General features: G+C 43.6%; 1 protein-coding gene across 1 annotated transcript; it reads left to right on the top strand.

The window, feature by feature from the left end:
- Positions 1-1,099: 1,099 nt before the first annotated feature.
- On the top strand, positions 1,100-2,431 carry LOC122042422 (probable pyridoxal 5'-phosphate synthase subunit PDX1.1). The gene has a single exon (XM_042602538.1). It carries the CDS (start codon positions 1,187-1,189, stop codon positions 2,117-2,119), a length of 933 nt encoding a protein of 310 aa, XP_042458472.1. The 5' UTR covers positions 1,100-1,186; the 3' UTR covers positions 2,120-2,431.
- Positions 2,432-16,100: the final 13,669 nt, after the last annotated feature.

The following is a 16,100-nucleotide window of genomic DNA, read 5'->3' as shown; positions in this document are numbered from 1 at the left end:
GAAGATCTGAACTGTAGTTCATAGGATTATGATTACGACCCACTAAGGGTGATAACTAAGGCAAGTCATGAAGCAAGTCGCAACAGATCACAACTCTCAGAGTTTGTATTGAATCGAGTTAGGCAAGTCCATAAAGCAAAGTCACAACAAATCATGACTCTCAGAATTTGTATTGAATAGAGTCATGGCAATCGTTAGAGCAGTGAGAATGAGAAACTTGATTTTTGTGGTGGAAGGTTGAAGAAAAAAACAATTAACATCCCTTTTCACAACAAATTCTCTCATTGTTCTTTTTTTTTTTTAATTTGAGCTAGGCAAATCCAAACTACACATTAGAAGAATGAACCAATCTGAATTGATAGCTTCATCTAGATTTGATGTATTCATTGAAAGATTCATTTTTTCTACTTGGATTCGTCAAAGTTGGATTTAATTTGTCTAGATTCCGCATTTCCATCCAACTTCAACGTTTCTATGTAGATTCGTCAAAGTTGGGTTCAATTTGACTACATTCCATGCATCCATCAATCCAAGGAGGCTTCAAATTAGTCCAATGATTAAAAAAAATTATTTATTAAAGAATGCCCGTCTGGACATCTCGACTCACTGTTTTGAGTCAGGGTACTCGAATATGGGAGGAACACTCTGGAACGTGGGATAAGAGTGTATATATTATTTTGTCTACTTGCGTTTGCACGCCCATCCTCATCGATGAAGCGTATAATAAAAGTATGTATGCGGTCAGAAGCTGAACAGGAGTCCGGAAAAATGTGGTGTAAAATTCACAGAATTTGTTGCCTTCCAACCCAAAATATAAGGCAGGGAATAAACGATTTCTGTAGTTAAAGGTTAAATAGAACATTGAATCTGATTCACAGCACGCCCAACTTATCTCTCCTCTCATGGCGTTCTAGTTTTATTTTTATTTTGGCAAAATTAAATAGATATCTTTAATTTTATTGTCCTTTCAAAATTAAGATAAAAGGTTTAAATTGAGAAAGAAAAATTGGAGAAGAAGAGACCAAGTGGTCAAATTAGGGCCGAACGCACATCGTCCTCTGCACGGAGCCGCATACAAATAAAATAAATAAATAAATACCCCTTCGCCCTCCCCAATTTCCCTATTCCTCTCTCTTTTGGGATCGTTCCTCTTCCTAAAGCCAAAGGAAAGAGCATTTCGTCGAACATGTCGGATGGCGGCGTGGTCATGGTCTACGGCAACGGCGCCGCCCTGGAGCCGAAGAAGTCCTCCACCTTCTCCGTCAAGGTGGGGCTCGCCCAGATGCTGCGCGGCGGGGTGATCATGGACGTCGTCACCCCCGAGCAGGCCCGCGTCGCCGAGGAGGCAGGTGCCTGCGCCGTCATGGCGCTGGAGCGCGTGCCGGCCGACATCCGCTCCCAGGGCGGCGTCGCCCGTATGTCCGACCCAGGCCTCATCAAGGAGATCAAGCGCGCCGTCACCATCCCCGTCATGGCCAAGGCCCGCATCGGGCACTTCGTCGAGGCGCAGATTTTGGAAGCCATCGGCGTCGACTACGTGGACGAGAGCGAGGTGCTGACCCCTGCCGACGACCAGAACCACATCAACAAGCACAACTTCTGCGTGCCCTTCGTGTGCGGCTGCCGCGACCTCGGCGAGGCCCTCCGCCGCATCCGCGAGGGCGCGGCCATGATCCGCACCAAGGGAGAGGCCGGCACCGGGAACATCATCGAGGCCGTTCGCCACGTCCGTTCCGTGATGGGCGAAATTCGCGCGCTGCGCAACATGGACGACGATGAGGTCTTCACCTTCGCCAAGCGCATCGCTGCCCCTTATGACCTCGTCATGCAGACCAAGCAGCTCGGAAGGCTCCCCGTCGTCCACTTCGCCGCCGGCGGAGTGGCCACCCCGGCCGACGCCGCCCTCATGATGCAGCTCGGCTGCGATGGCGTCTTCGTCGGCTCTGGCATCTTCAAGAGCGGCGATCCCGCGCAAAGGGCGAGGGCCATCGTGCAGGCGGTCACCCATTACAGCGACCCGGAGATCCTCGCCGAAGTGAGCTCTGGCCTCGGGGAGGCCATGGTGGGGATTAATCTCAGCGACGCCAAGGTCGAGCGATTTGCCAGCCGCTCGGAGTAGAAGCCAAAATCGCTCAGGTGAATCAATCGCGCGTTTCTCTGCTGAAACCAATATAATAATTTCCTCAAATTAAATTTCATGCTTTCTCGCACAAACACCTGCAGTCTTTCTTCTGCATTTAACCCCTTGCATTCTAGCGGATCTATCTGCTACCTGTCTCTCTGGGCTCTAGTTATGCCCCAATGTTTACCTCTGTTCTTCTGTATCTCATACAGAATTCTATGATCAAGATGTTTGCTTGGTGGAACAGCTGTTTCCTTGGACTGTATTTTTCACATCATTGAATGCAGACCTTGAGTGTGTTTTGTTTCAGTGTCTGACCTCTGTTCTCGAAGCCCAACTTCATGTTCTCACTGTTGGTCGTTTTGAGTCCTTTTTAAGGAGAAAGGCTAGAAGCATCTGTCTCTCACCCGATCCTATATCATCTGCTCTGCTGCCGACAAACTACTACTGATCTCGCCGGTCCCGTATCCATATCCATATCCATATCCTATCTTCTTTACTCATTCAAGTCAATGATATGCTAGGGACAAACTCCAAGATTAGATTCTGATATTGGGGGAGATTTAAACACCAATTTAACATCCCCAAACTGTTCAAAGAAAAAACCCAAACATAAGGAGTGGATCACCAGATATTATTATTATTATTATTATTATTATTATTATTATTTGATGCGGATATAGCTAATGGCAGATGAGTGATTAGGAAAAAGGAGAGGGATAGTTTTGACTTTTGGGAGGTTAAGGGTTTGTATTGAAAAGGCGGCCACTGTTCACCCGAGAGGAGGGCGTTGGTTTCTCCGTCGCCAGCCCGAGCACACAGGTTTACTGTCCAGCGCCGACGCCGGTTCGTGCTTGGGTGGTTCGCCGCCGACACCGAGGGACTTCTGCTCTCGCTGCTCCGCCTTCTCAGCGCCGACGTGGTCGACGCTGTCGATCCACCAGTGCCGACGCCGCTTGCTCATCATCTCCTCTGGACGAGGGCTGCTCTTCATTCACGTTGCCGACACCAGCAGAGGACACGCGGTCGCGCTACCTCCTCCCGCTGTCGTTATAGTGACGCCTTTCTTCTTCCCTTGCCAGAAGCCTCATCGTGGCCCTAGCTACCTCGCCTCTTATCTTCTCGCCGGAAGCCCCCTCCGGTAGGGGTTTCCTCGTGCCCGACCATCACGGCAGAAGTGTACACAGACGGTACCTGCGCTGCCTCCGATGCCTGTCATGCCCATTACTAGCAGCCCCTCTCCCTCATGCACAAGGGCTCTCATCCGTGTGTTAGTCCAGCGGGCGTTGGCGTCCCTGTGAGCGTTGTCGCCCTTGCCAGTCACTGCCACCATCCTTGACGCCACTTCCAGCCGTTGCTGCCCAGTTCAGCAGCCTCGCTTCTAGTGACCGTTACCGCCTTCTGAGGCCACCTTCACCGCCGACCTCCATGGTTTGTATTATGCTTTGCGTGTTGTGTTCCGGCCATCGAGCCGTTTAGTTAGTGACATTATACGACCTGCGTGTCGTGCGATGACCTACGAGCCGCTATCATATCTGGCCTACGTGTCGTCTCTTTGGACTCCGGCTGCATCAGATTCCATGTCGCCACTCGCAAATTCGGCTCCTCAGCTGACTCACATTCATCCATCCGAGGGCGTCCCCCCCCCCCTCGGGGCCAGGGTACGTCGTTGTATTCATTTTGCATTTATTTTATTGTCTTATTACTATGTGGATGCTTATCTGTGCGCGGGACCCACCTCGAGCATTGAGGTACCAGGGATCGGGGCAACCTGGTCACTGGTTGCAGGTGTGGTTGACCCGAAGACATCGGACGACTTGGTCAACATAGGAGATAGCTCATCAGCCGGGTCATGGGGATGCGGTCAACCTTCCAGACACGTCATTCCGACAGGTTCGTCTTCTCAGCTTCCCGACAGGATCAAATTGGCGCCGTATGTGGGAACGCACCTGGTCTGGAACGTGAAGACGGACGACCCGGAAAGTTCCGCCATCCTCATGACTTTGAGGGGTTTCGACGAGTATATCGTATCCTCACTCCACGGGTATTCGAGAGTCGAGAAATTGAATCAGATCCTCTGCTGGTCGGCAGGTTAGTTTTTCAGCTGTATTTTCTTTCGATCATAGAATTTATCATAGTTTCTTGAGCGAGGACTCTCGTGCCGATCGGCCGGGTTTCCATCATATCCAAGCCACCGGCACGATGTCGAAGACCCCGTGTCGGTCGGTCGGGCGTATATTATCCGAGCCACCGGCTTGATGTCGAAGACCCTGTGTCGGTCGGCCGGGCGTATATTATCTGAGCCACCGGCTCGATGTCGAAGACCCCGTGCCGGTCGACCGGGCGTATATTATCCGAGCCACCGGCTCGATGTCGAAGACCCCGTACCGATCGGCCAAATGTATATTATTCGAGTCATCGGCTCGATGTCGAAGACCCCGTGCCGGTCGGCCGGGCATATATTATCCGAGCCATCGACTCGATGTCGAAGATCCCATGCCGATCGGTCGGGCGTATATTATCCGAGCCACCGGCTCGATGTCGAAGACCCCGTGCCGGTCGGCCGGGCGTATATTATCCGAGCCATCAGCTCGATGTCGAAGACCCCGAGCCGATCGGCCGGGTGTATATTATCCGAGCCACCGGCTCGATGTCGAAGACCCCGTGCCGATCGACCGGGCGTATATTATCCGAGCCATCGGCTCGATGTCGAAGACCCCGTGCCGATCGGCCGGGTGTATATTATCCGAGTCATCGGCTCGATGTCGAAGACCCCGTGCCGATCGGCCGGGCGTATATTATACGAGTCATCGGCTCGATGTCGAAGACCCTGTGACGATCGGCCAGGCGTATATTATCTTTGTTGTAAGCTCATTGTTGAAGACCGTCAAGCGATGACGTTAAACTCTAGAGTCGAACCGGCGACTATAAAAACCCCGGCTTGAAGACCGTCGAGCGGCGACGTTAAACTCTAGAGTCGAACCGGCGACCATAAAATCCCGGCTTGAAGACCGTCGAGCGGCGACGTTAAACTCTAGAGTCGAACCGATAACTATAAAAACTCCGGCTTGAAGACCGTCGAGCGGCGACGTTAAACTCTAGAGTCGAACCGGCGACTATAAAAACCCCGGCTTGAAGACCGTCGAGCGGCGACGTTAAACTCTAGAGTCGAACCGGCGACTATAAAAACCCCGGCTTGAAGACCGTCGAGCGGCGACGTTAAACTCCAGAGTCGAACCGGCGACTATAAAAACCCCGGCTTGAAGACCACTTCATGGACCAGCTTATCGGATCTTCTAGCTCCCCCGTTCGGGGTCGAGCGGTCTTCACTGGTCTCGGACCAGCTTCGGATATTCTATCTCCCCCGTTCGGGGTCGAGCGGTCTTCACTGGTCTCGGACCAGCTTCGGATATTCTATCTCCCCCGTTCGGGGTCGAGTGACATCTATCTCCCCCGTTCGGGGTCGAGCGGTCTTCACTGGTCTCGGACCAGCTTCGGATATTCTATCTCCCCCGTTCGGGGTCGAGTGACATCTATCTCCCCCGTTCGGGGTCGAGCGGTCTTCACTGGTCTCGGACCAGCTTCGGATATTCTATCTCCCCCGTTTGGGGTCGAGTGACATCTATCTCCCCCGTTCAAGGTCAAGCGGTCTTCACTGGTCTTGTACCAACTTCAGTTATTTCATCTCCCCCATTCGGGGATGAGCTTATTAGATATTTTATCTCCCCCGTTCGGGGTCGAGCGATTATTACTGGTCTCGGACCAACTTCAGTTATTTCATCTCCCCCGTTCGGGGACGAGCCCGTTCGGGGTCGAGCGATTATTACTGGTCTCGGACCAACTTCAGTTATTTCATCTCCCCCATTCGGGGACGAGCTTATCAGATCTATCTACCCCGTTTCGGGGTCGAGCGATCATCACTGATCTCGGGCTAGTTCATCGGCTATTCTTTCTCCCCCGTTCGGGGTCGAGTTTATCAGAGCATCTATCTCTCCCGTTTTGGGGTCGAGTGGTCGCCACTAGTCTTGGACTAGCTTATCAGTTATTTCATCTCCCCCGCTCGGGGTCGAGTGATTATCACTGTCCTTGAGCTAGCTTAGCAGCACATCGTATTTCTTGTCTCCCCCGTTCGGGGTCGAGCGCTTCTCACTGGTTATAGACTAGATTATAAGAGCATCTTATCTCCCCCGATCGAGTCGAGCTATCTCCGATGGTCACGGACAAAGGTTATCTCTACTGGTTTCGGACCAGAATATCTCATAGGCTATGCGCCCGTTTGGCTCACGACTTTCGCTTCCACGCGCCTTCGATTCACGGGCTACATTCTAGTTCAGTTCACGTACGACGCGCCCGTCCGGCTCACGACTTTCGTCTCCGTGCGCATTTGATTTCGCGAGCTATACTCCCGCTTAGTTTTCGGGTTGCACTCCTGCCCAGCGTTGCTTTGCCTCTCACTCAGCATTTGTCCGGGTGCTCACTTGACGTTCGCTCGCTCGCCAGGTCAGAATTTTATGGTCACCTGGTTGACATTTACAGGTCGCTCGGTCGCATTTTACGGCAGCCCGATCGACATCTCTCCGATCTTCTCGGTCGGCATCTTCGCGGTCGTGTGATCGACACCCCACGTGTCGCTCAGTCGGCTATTATTTTACATGTTGCGCACTTAATGTTTTGCCATTAGATCGGCATCGGTACGGTTGTCGACTTGGACCCTCTCGTATTTTGTTCGCCATGGCTACCGTATCTCTCGCGACGCTCTCTCAATTACTCGGTTCGCCTAATTGGCATGTTCCTGATTGCACACTTGGCATCAATCATCCGCTTGGTCTGCTCGACATGTCGTGTGTCACTTGATCGATTTACTCGTCGCCCGCCTAACGCTTTTCCGTTTGGTTGTTAACTCTGTATGATTTCTCGTGGTTCTCTCAACACCATTACCATCTCATGCGGCAACATTACTATAGTGATCGCTCGCGTGGCATTATACGATCGGTTCAGCGATTTGACTCGGTTATCATGAGCGATTCAGTTTTGGTGACAGATTGTCTAGTCAGTCGGACTCGCGCCTCCTTCGACAAGACTTGAAGGGGAGGCTTGTGATGCGGATATAGCTAATGGCAGATGAGTGATTAGGAAAAGGGAGAGGGGTAGTTTTGTCTTTTGGGAGGTTAAGGGTTTGTATTGAAAAGGCGGCCACTGTTCACCCGAGAGGAGGCTGTTGGTTTCTCCGCTGCCAGCCCGGGCATGCAAGTTTATTATCCAGCGCCGACGCCGGTTCGTGCTTGGGTGGTTCGCCGCCGACACCGAGGGGCTTCTGCTCTCGCCATTGGGATCGAACGGTCATATAAGGAGCTTCACCATCTCCGGACGAGGTGCTCTTCATTCGATCCTGTGTTTCTTCCTCCTCTCGCTGTCGCTACAGTGACGCCTTTCTTCTTCCCTCGCCAGAAGCCTCATCGTGGCCCTAGCTACCTCGCCTCTTATCTTCTCGCCGGAAGCCCCCTCCAGTAGGGGTTTCCTCGTGCCCGACCATCATGGCAGAAGCGTACACAGACGGTACCTGCGCTGCCTCCGATGCCTGTCATGCCCATTACTAGCAGCCCCTTGTCCTCAGGCACGAGGGCTCTCATCCGTGTGTTAGTCCAGCGGGCGTTGGCGTCCCTGTGAGCGTTGTCGCTCTTGCCAGTCGCTGCCGCCATCCTTGACGCCATTTCCAGCCATTGCTGCCCAGTTCAGCGGCCTCGCTTCTAGTGGCCGTTATCGCCTTCTGAGGCCACCTTCACCGCCGGCCTCCATGGTTTGTATTATGCTCTGCGTGTTGTGTTCCGGCCATCGAGCCGTTTAGTTAGTGACATTATACGGCTTGCGTGCCGTGCGACGGCCTACGAGCCACTATCATATCCGGCCTACGTGTCATCTCTTTGGACTCCGGCTGCATCAAATTCCATGTCGCGGCTCGCAGATCCGGCTTCTCAGCTGACTCACATTCATCCATCCGAGGGCGCCCCCCCTCCTCCCGGGGCTAGGGTACGTCGTTGTATTCATTTTGCATTTATTTTATTGTCCTGTTACTATGTGGATGCTTATCTGTGCGCGGGACCCACCTCGAGCATCGAGGTACTAGGGATCGGGGCAACCCGGTCATTGGTTGCAGATGTGGTTGACCCGAAGACATCGGACGACTTGGTCAACACAGGAGACAGCTCATCAGTCAGGTCATGGGGATACAGTCAACCTTCCAGACATATCATTCCGACATGTTCATCTTTCAGCTTTCCGACAGGATCATTATTATTTAGTTAATTATAGTAAATTTTACCTATGACGAATAAACTTCACCATCTTCGGTCTCAAACTCGGATTAAAAAAAAGATTGCACCCTAAAATGGTTCGACTGCAACGCTTTGAGAAGAACCACTACGTCTTTAATTATAGTATTAAATACCTTAAAGTTCTCTAACTCTAAATGAGAGAAGAAGAGATATATTATAAAAATATTGATTATCTTAGATTTAGACTATAGAATGTAGGATCGCTGACCGATAAAGAAATGTATATAGTATATATATATATGATAATTAAGTGAAGAACTAATTTTATATTTACAAAAAATGAATTCATAATTTAAATTATGGTATACAAAGAATGGAAAAAAAATATTATTATAAATAATTCATTAAAAGACATAACTCTCAAAATAGTAGTAGTAAAAAAAATTATTAATATAATTAATATATTTGTATATAGGATTAGATGAAAATATCAAACATAGATTTTAGAAAGACAGGCACAGAAGAGAATGATTTTTTTTTGTGAATGAGATAATTTTAATAAAAGAATATTTAAATGGACCTATAGGAACAAGAAATAAGGAATATAGTAGGATCCATGAGATTATGATTTTGATAAAAAAAAAAAATTGAAGAAAAAAAGTTGTATTAGAATTCGTGATATCATATAAATAATAATAGTTATTGCCTTTTTAAAAGGAAAAAAAAAAAAGAACACTCAGTTATGTTCAAAAGTTAGAATAATAAATTACAAATTGATTTTTTTATAATTAGAAAGAAGAATAAAAAAAATTATAAAACTTTCAAGGTCATTTCTAAATAAACTTAACCATCTAATTTACCATAGCGGTGTTAAATAAGCACCTTAAGCATAGTATCAATAGAAAAATATATATATATAAGGATCAAGTAGTTGAAGTTAAAGGATAAGAAATAAATATCTTTAAGGAAGATAGAAATACAAGTAATAGAAAAAATATGTAGCAACTCAAATACAATATTGGATAAGATATTATATTTGAAAACAATGGTCAAAATATGTATTAGGTGAGCAAAGAGAACATACACCGTTAAATAAAAAATCTTGGTGATGGAATAATAAAGTATAAAAGAAACTGAAGAAAAAAAACCTATAAGTTATTTTACACTTATAAGAATGATGAAAACTTTGAAAAGTATGTAAAAGTCAAGAAAGAGGTTAAGAAAGTAGTGAGTGAAATTAAGAATGAAACTTTTGAACGCTTCTTATATTAATAGTTTGATATAATATCAAAGTGAAAGATAAAGAGACATCTATAAAATAGCTAAAGCTAGAGATAAAAATAAGAAATCTTATCAAATAAGATGTATTAAATGAATTTAATAGAGTACTAGTGAAAGATGAAGAAATATCATAAACTTTGTAATGAAGGTGTAGATGTCTGTTGGTGGTTAGCACTAACGGTCTAACTCAAGTTTTGATAAATGACAAAATAGGTTAAGTTAGTTTCGTTGTTATCTAGCACTCTGATCAAATGTGCAGGAGAAGTCCAGACAGGTCGATGGGTTGATCTGATGTTTGGCACGAAGCCCAGCTAGGTCGACGGGCCGACCGGATAGCTGGCACGAAGTCCAAACGGGTCGACAGGCTGACCGGACATTTGGCACAAAGCCCAGACGGGTCGAAGGGCTGATCGGACGTCTGGCAGGTAAGTGAAGGTAAGTCACTGGAGGGGAGTGACTGTGAGGACGGTTTCCGGGAAGGAAACTTAGGTGCTGATCCGACTTAGAACCATTTCGAAACTCTAAGTCGAGATCTTGACTAGATTCTGGTCTCGGAAAGACGGAATCTAAGTCATACTCTACTTGTTGAACTTAAATTGTGCTAACACTTTATTTTGCAGGGCATATGTATTATATATTTGCCTCCGGATTAACGTTTTCTTGCAGGAAGGAAGATGCTGGAAAACTAGGGTCCGAGCGCCCTGAGGCAAAAATTTATCCCCAACGTCATTTCGCCGCGTGGAGTTCACTGATTGGCTCGACTATGTCACAACCAGGGCACCCTGATGGTTCCAGGCGCCCCGAACCTCATATATAAGGAGGGTCAAGGCTGGAGTCAGAACATCAACTCAGAATCTACTCTCGTGTGCTCCTGCGACGCTGTGAAAAGATCTCCGACGAAGTTTTGTTTTCTTTCCTGTCTTATTTTCTTAATTGTCGGTTTTCTTTCACTACATAATTCATGTACGTAGTTTGTAATAAGTTTTGAATTATTAGTGATTGCCCATCGAAAGCACCCTTGTGTGCGGGCCTTGGAGTAGGAGTCGCCAAAGGCTCCGAACCAAGTAAAAAAGAACTTGTGTTAGCCTTGCTCTTCTCTTGTTTATTCTTTTTCCGCTGCTTAACTCTTTACGAAAGTTTTTAAAATCGCTATTCACCCCCCCTCCTCTAGCGAAACTTACGATCCAACAAATGGTATCAGAGCAGGTACCACTCTGATTTGGTGCAACCACCAATCAAACAAGGGGGTGAAATTTTTTTTCCATTTTTTTTAGCTTTTCAGTTTTTCGCATAATTCCAAACTGGTACTATTACCTTTTTGAAAATATTTTCTCGTTGCAGTTAATCTAAATTGGTGCAACACCAATTTAGTTCTTTCTATTATTTCTATTTCTTCCCGCACTACAAATCCAAGACCAAGTCTTGGGACCTTGCTTGTCTAGTTGCTTTCTTGTGTGCAGGATGTCTCAGATTGAAGGCTTCAGCACGGTACGCCCTCACCTATTCAACGGGGACGATTTTTCGTACTGGAAGAAAAGAATGGAAGTCTACCTGAAGACGGATTTCGACCAATGGTTCAGCGTCACAAAAGCCTACAGAGCATCAGTTGACAACTCCGGAAATCCACTTGATCTGGAACAGTGGACTCCGAACATGAAGAAGAAAGCATTGACGGAGAACAAGGCAATCAACACGCTACAATGCGGACTGACAAGGGAAGAGCTGAACCGGGTAGGACCGCACCAGAACGCGAAAGAACTTTGGGACAAGTTGATCGAGCTGCATGAAGGAACCAGCGACGCTAAGGTAACGAAACAAGATTTGTTATTGAATAGAATGTTTTAATATAAAAATGCAGGAAGGAGAAACGGCAAGTCAGCTGCACGCAAGGATCAAGGATGTCCTCAACGGACTTCACGCGATAGGCCACCAGATGGAAAATCAAGATCTGATAAGGTACGCGTTAAACGCATTTCCGCGCAATAATTTGTGGGCATCTATCGTGGATGCCCACAAAATTTCTAAAAATTTATCTAAGTTAAAATTAGACGAACTATTTTGTGAATTAGAACTACACAAACAGACTAACGCTGAAACCGAGAAAGGTATTGCCCTGTTTGTAGGTTCCTTCAAGGAAAAGACAAAGAACAAGTCTGAACCCGATGAAGATTCTAACCATGATTCTAAAGATGAGGAGCACCTAGTGAACCTGGTAAGGAAAATGTTCACCAGGAGGAAGAAGAGCTTCAACAAGAAGGACCTGCAAAAGATCAACTCTTCAACCGAACCAAGGAATGTGACGTGCTTCGGGTGCAACAAGAAGGGTCACTATAAGAACGAGTGCCCAAGATTGAAGAACGACAAACCAAAGACGACAAAAAAGAAGGCCCTCGAAGTGACGTGGGACGACTCTTCCTCAGATGAATCGGAGGCCGAAGATCAGAAGCACCAGAGTCACCTCGCGCTGATAGCCTGCGAAGCAGAGTCGGAGGACGAATCGGAAGACGAGTCCGAACCCGAATCGAGCCACGAGTCCGTACTCGTTTCCAAAGGTTCCGAAGAGGTATACCAAAATTTAAATCAAAAGTTCTTTAAAATTATTTCTTGTTTAAATAGGAAATTAGATAAATTAGAAGATGAAAACAAATTACTCCTTGAGGAAAACAAAAACCTCAAGGAACAAATTACAAAAAATAATCCAACTCGAAATCTAACACTTGAGGAGGAGAATTTATCACTAAAAATAGAAATTAATAAATTAAAAGAAATGTTAGAAAAATTTACAACAAGATTTAAAAATTTAGATTTAATCTTAAATAATCAAAAAGCAATTTACAACAAAACCGGACTTGGCTATAAGTCAAGTTCAAATAAAACATTTAAATCATTAATACCCAACATAAACCAACGAGTAAAGCTTGGGTTCCGAAAGCGTGCTTAACCACGCAAGTAGGACTTAACCAATACTACATACCTAAAGAAAAAATATACTATATAAAATCAGATAATTCAAATCAAAAACCTAAATACAAATCTAAATCAACAAATTCAAAAACCAAACATTTTAAAACCCACCAAAACTTAGAATATCATGAAGTTAAATATAATTACAAAAAGAACAGATATAAATCAAGAACCAAAAATTAAATAAAAGTCAATAATTCAGGGGAAGGCTCCAGAATAGCTGGCACCTCCAAAACTAACCTACCCGGTAGGGTAACCCAAACTAATCTACCCGGCAGGGTACTTAGGACTAATTAAGAAAAGGTTCAAGTTTAACTTGACCTATGGTACTGGTGAAGTTTTGGATGATAGTACGTTAGAGAAACTTAGTCTATGCATGTCTAGGAAGATATGACTTCTACCTGGTGCATTTAGCTAAGTGGAACTGACCGAAACTACCCTTTATGGATCCTAACCAGTTAGACCAAGGTTTTGTACTAAATTCAGTGGATAGGACTATTTGGAAAACCTCGAAGGCATGGTTACTCTAATGATGTCCAAGTGACTTATCATAGCCTAGAAGTTTATTCAAAGAATGCCTATTTGTTGTACCGAAAGCTAAATCTGAATCTAATACAAAGTTAAACTGGTATCAAAATTGAACTTAATTCATCTCACAAAAGTATAGGATTCCATGATTGAAAACGTAGATTTGGTGAGATGACTAAGGACTCAATTAAAATTAAAATTAAAATTAAGTTAAATTAAAATTAAATTAAATTAAATTAGATTAAAATTAAATTAAATTAAATTAAATTAAATTAAATCAAAAATCAAAAATCAAAAATCAAAAATCAAAAATAAAAAATAAAAAATAAAAAATTAAAAATTAAAAGTAAAAAAATAAAAAATAAAAAAATAAAAATTAAAACCAAGGGCATGAGGCAAAAATTTGTCCCTAACATCATTTCGCCGCGTGGAGTTTACTGATTGGCTCGGCTACGTCACAACCAGGGCGCCCTAATGGTTCCAGGCACCCCAAACCTCATATATAAGGAAGGTCAAGGCTGGAGTCAGAACATCAACTCAGAATCTACTCTCGTGTGCTCCTGCGACGCTGCGAAAAGATCTCCGACGAAGTTTTATTTTCTTTCCTGTCTTATTTTCTTAATTGTCGGTTTTCTTTCATTACATAATTACTATACGTAGTTTGTAATAAGTTTTAAATTATTAGTGATTGCCCATCAAAAGCACCCTTGTGTGCGGGCCTTAGAGTAGGAGTCGTCAAAGGCTCCGAACCAAGTAAAAAGAACTTGTGTTAGCCTTGCTCTTCTCTTGCTTATTCTTTTTCCGCTGCTTAACTCTTTACGAAAGTTTTTAAAATCATTATTCACCCCCCTCTAGCGAAACTCATGATCCAACATAGATGTCCAACTTCGCTTAGGAAATTTAACTAGGTCAGAGGAATATAGAATTTAAATCTTTATCTAAGAATTCAAAATTTAGAAGTAAAATAAATGTTAAATGGGATAAAAAAAAAAGAAAAAATAATTGGACCAAATGATATTCAAATAAGGGTTTGGAAAAACTTAGGAAAATAAAGCATGAATGACTTATGAACTTATTTAATTTGATATTGAAAATAAAGAAAATGTCTTATCAGTAGAGGGTAGTACTTTAGTCCCTTATATAAAATTAAAGGAGATTTACAAAATTGTATGAATTATAGGCGTATTAAGCTAATGAGTTATACCTTAAAGTTTTGAGAAAGTGTGATAGAAAAAGATTAAAAAAGAAGACCAAGATAACTAAAAATTAATTTATATTTATGCTTGAACAATATAAGCTTTAGAAATAATTAACTGAAAAATATCGAAAAAAGAAGCAAAACTTACGCATGATATTTATTGACAAAAAAAACTTATAACAATTCTAAAAGAAATTATGTGAAGAATTTTAAAAAAGGTTGTTAGCATATCCTAAAAAAATAATTAAGGATGTATATAAGAATATAATGATAAGAGTGAAGACTCCAAATAAATTAATTGAAGCATCTCCTATAAAAATAAGATTACGTCAAGAATCAACTCTAAATGATATAAAACTCAATAGACACATCCAAAATAAGTTATCATAGTGCATGTTATTTATTGATTGTTATTATTCATCAATTGACTGTTACTGCACCCAACTTGACTCAGAAACCTTTTCTTCGTTGTAACAATGTCATCAGTTGAGTCCCTCACTCGATTGATACAATACTTGAGTTAATGAATCAATTTCTAGATATTATGTTTGTTGCAATAGTGTCATGAGTCAAGTCCTTAACTTGATTAATAAACTCTATCAGTCAATTAATCAATCGCAAACCCCCCTCAAACTTTGAATTCGAGGTTTAAGGGTCACCAGTTGATTGCTACTCCATAGCAGTTGACTAATACATTTGATTTCAACTTTTACAAAGCTGAATTCTCATCTTGCCTAGTATATAATATCTTGCCTAGTATATAATTGACCTTAATCTACTAAGATTTCCTTTGCCCATCATCTAATCAAGCTTAACCTATCATGACTTTCTGTCGCCTAACATCTAATCCACATTGATCTATTGGGATTTTACCATTGTCTAACATTTAATTAACCTTGATCCGCTGGGATTTCATTGTTGTCTAGCATCTGATCAACCTTAACTTCCTAGAACTTCAACATTGTCTAACATCCGGTCAACCTTAATCTGTCAAGATTTCACCACTACTTAATATTTGATCCTCCTTGACATGTTTGAACCTTCTTTTCTCATATCTAATGTTCAGTCCTCCATAACCTATCAAGACTTCACTTCTTATACCTAATATATAGTTATCCTTAACTTGTTAGGATTTCTTTTATTACTAAGTGTTTCGTCAACCTTGATCCACTCAGATTTTACGTCTCATACTAAGTGTCATATCCTACAGACCCACTTAGACTTCACTCTTGCCAACTCCTTGTTGAACTTGTAGGATCAGATCAAGTGCTGGGAGGAGGGGGGGTGAATATCATACTTTTAAATTTTTTTTGATTTTTATGAAAACAAAACAGAGACGCAGCGGAAATATTAAAATGAATGAACTCAGGCAGTTACTTGGTTCACAATCCAACGATTACTTCTCTAAGACCTACCATCCCTTGGATCATTTTCAGATAGAAAATTCACTAATGCTCTCTTTTCTGAAAAGTTTTTAGACAAGCAGAAAAACTCATACAAAAGATGAAGAAAATAGTAACAAGCTAGTATCTCTTTAATTTAGATGCAAGTATTAAAACATATTGACAATGTAAAAGTAGAGTTTCGTCGTAAGTTGTCGAAGAGCCTCTCGATGTGTCAACAACAATACTTGCACGAATGGAGCAATAGATGAGAGATATGAAACATAGAGAATTGTTGTTCTGAGTCTTGTATCTGGAAGCTCTTTTGTACACTTTTTTGATTAACTGAACAC

The sequence above is a fragment of the Zingiber officinale genome, chromosome 2A, assembly GCF_018446385.1.
Source record: "Zingiber officinale cultivar Zhangliang chromosome 2A, Zo_v1.1, whole genome shotgun sequence".
NCBI lineage: Eukaryota > Viridiplantae > Streptophyta > Magnoliopsida > Zingiberales > Zingiberaceae > Zingiber > Zingiber officinale.
This window is presented reverse-complemented; position numbering and strand designations above follow the sequence as displayed.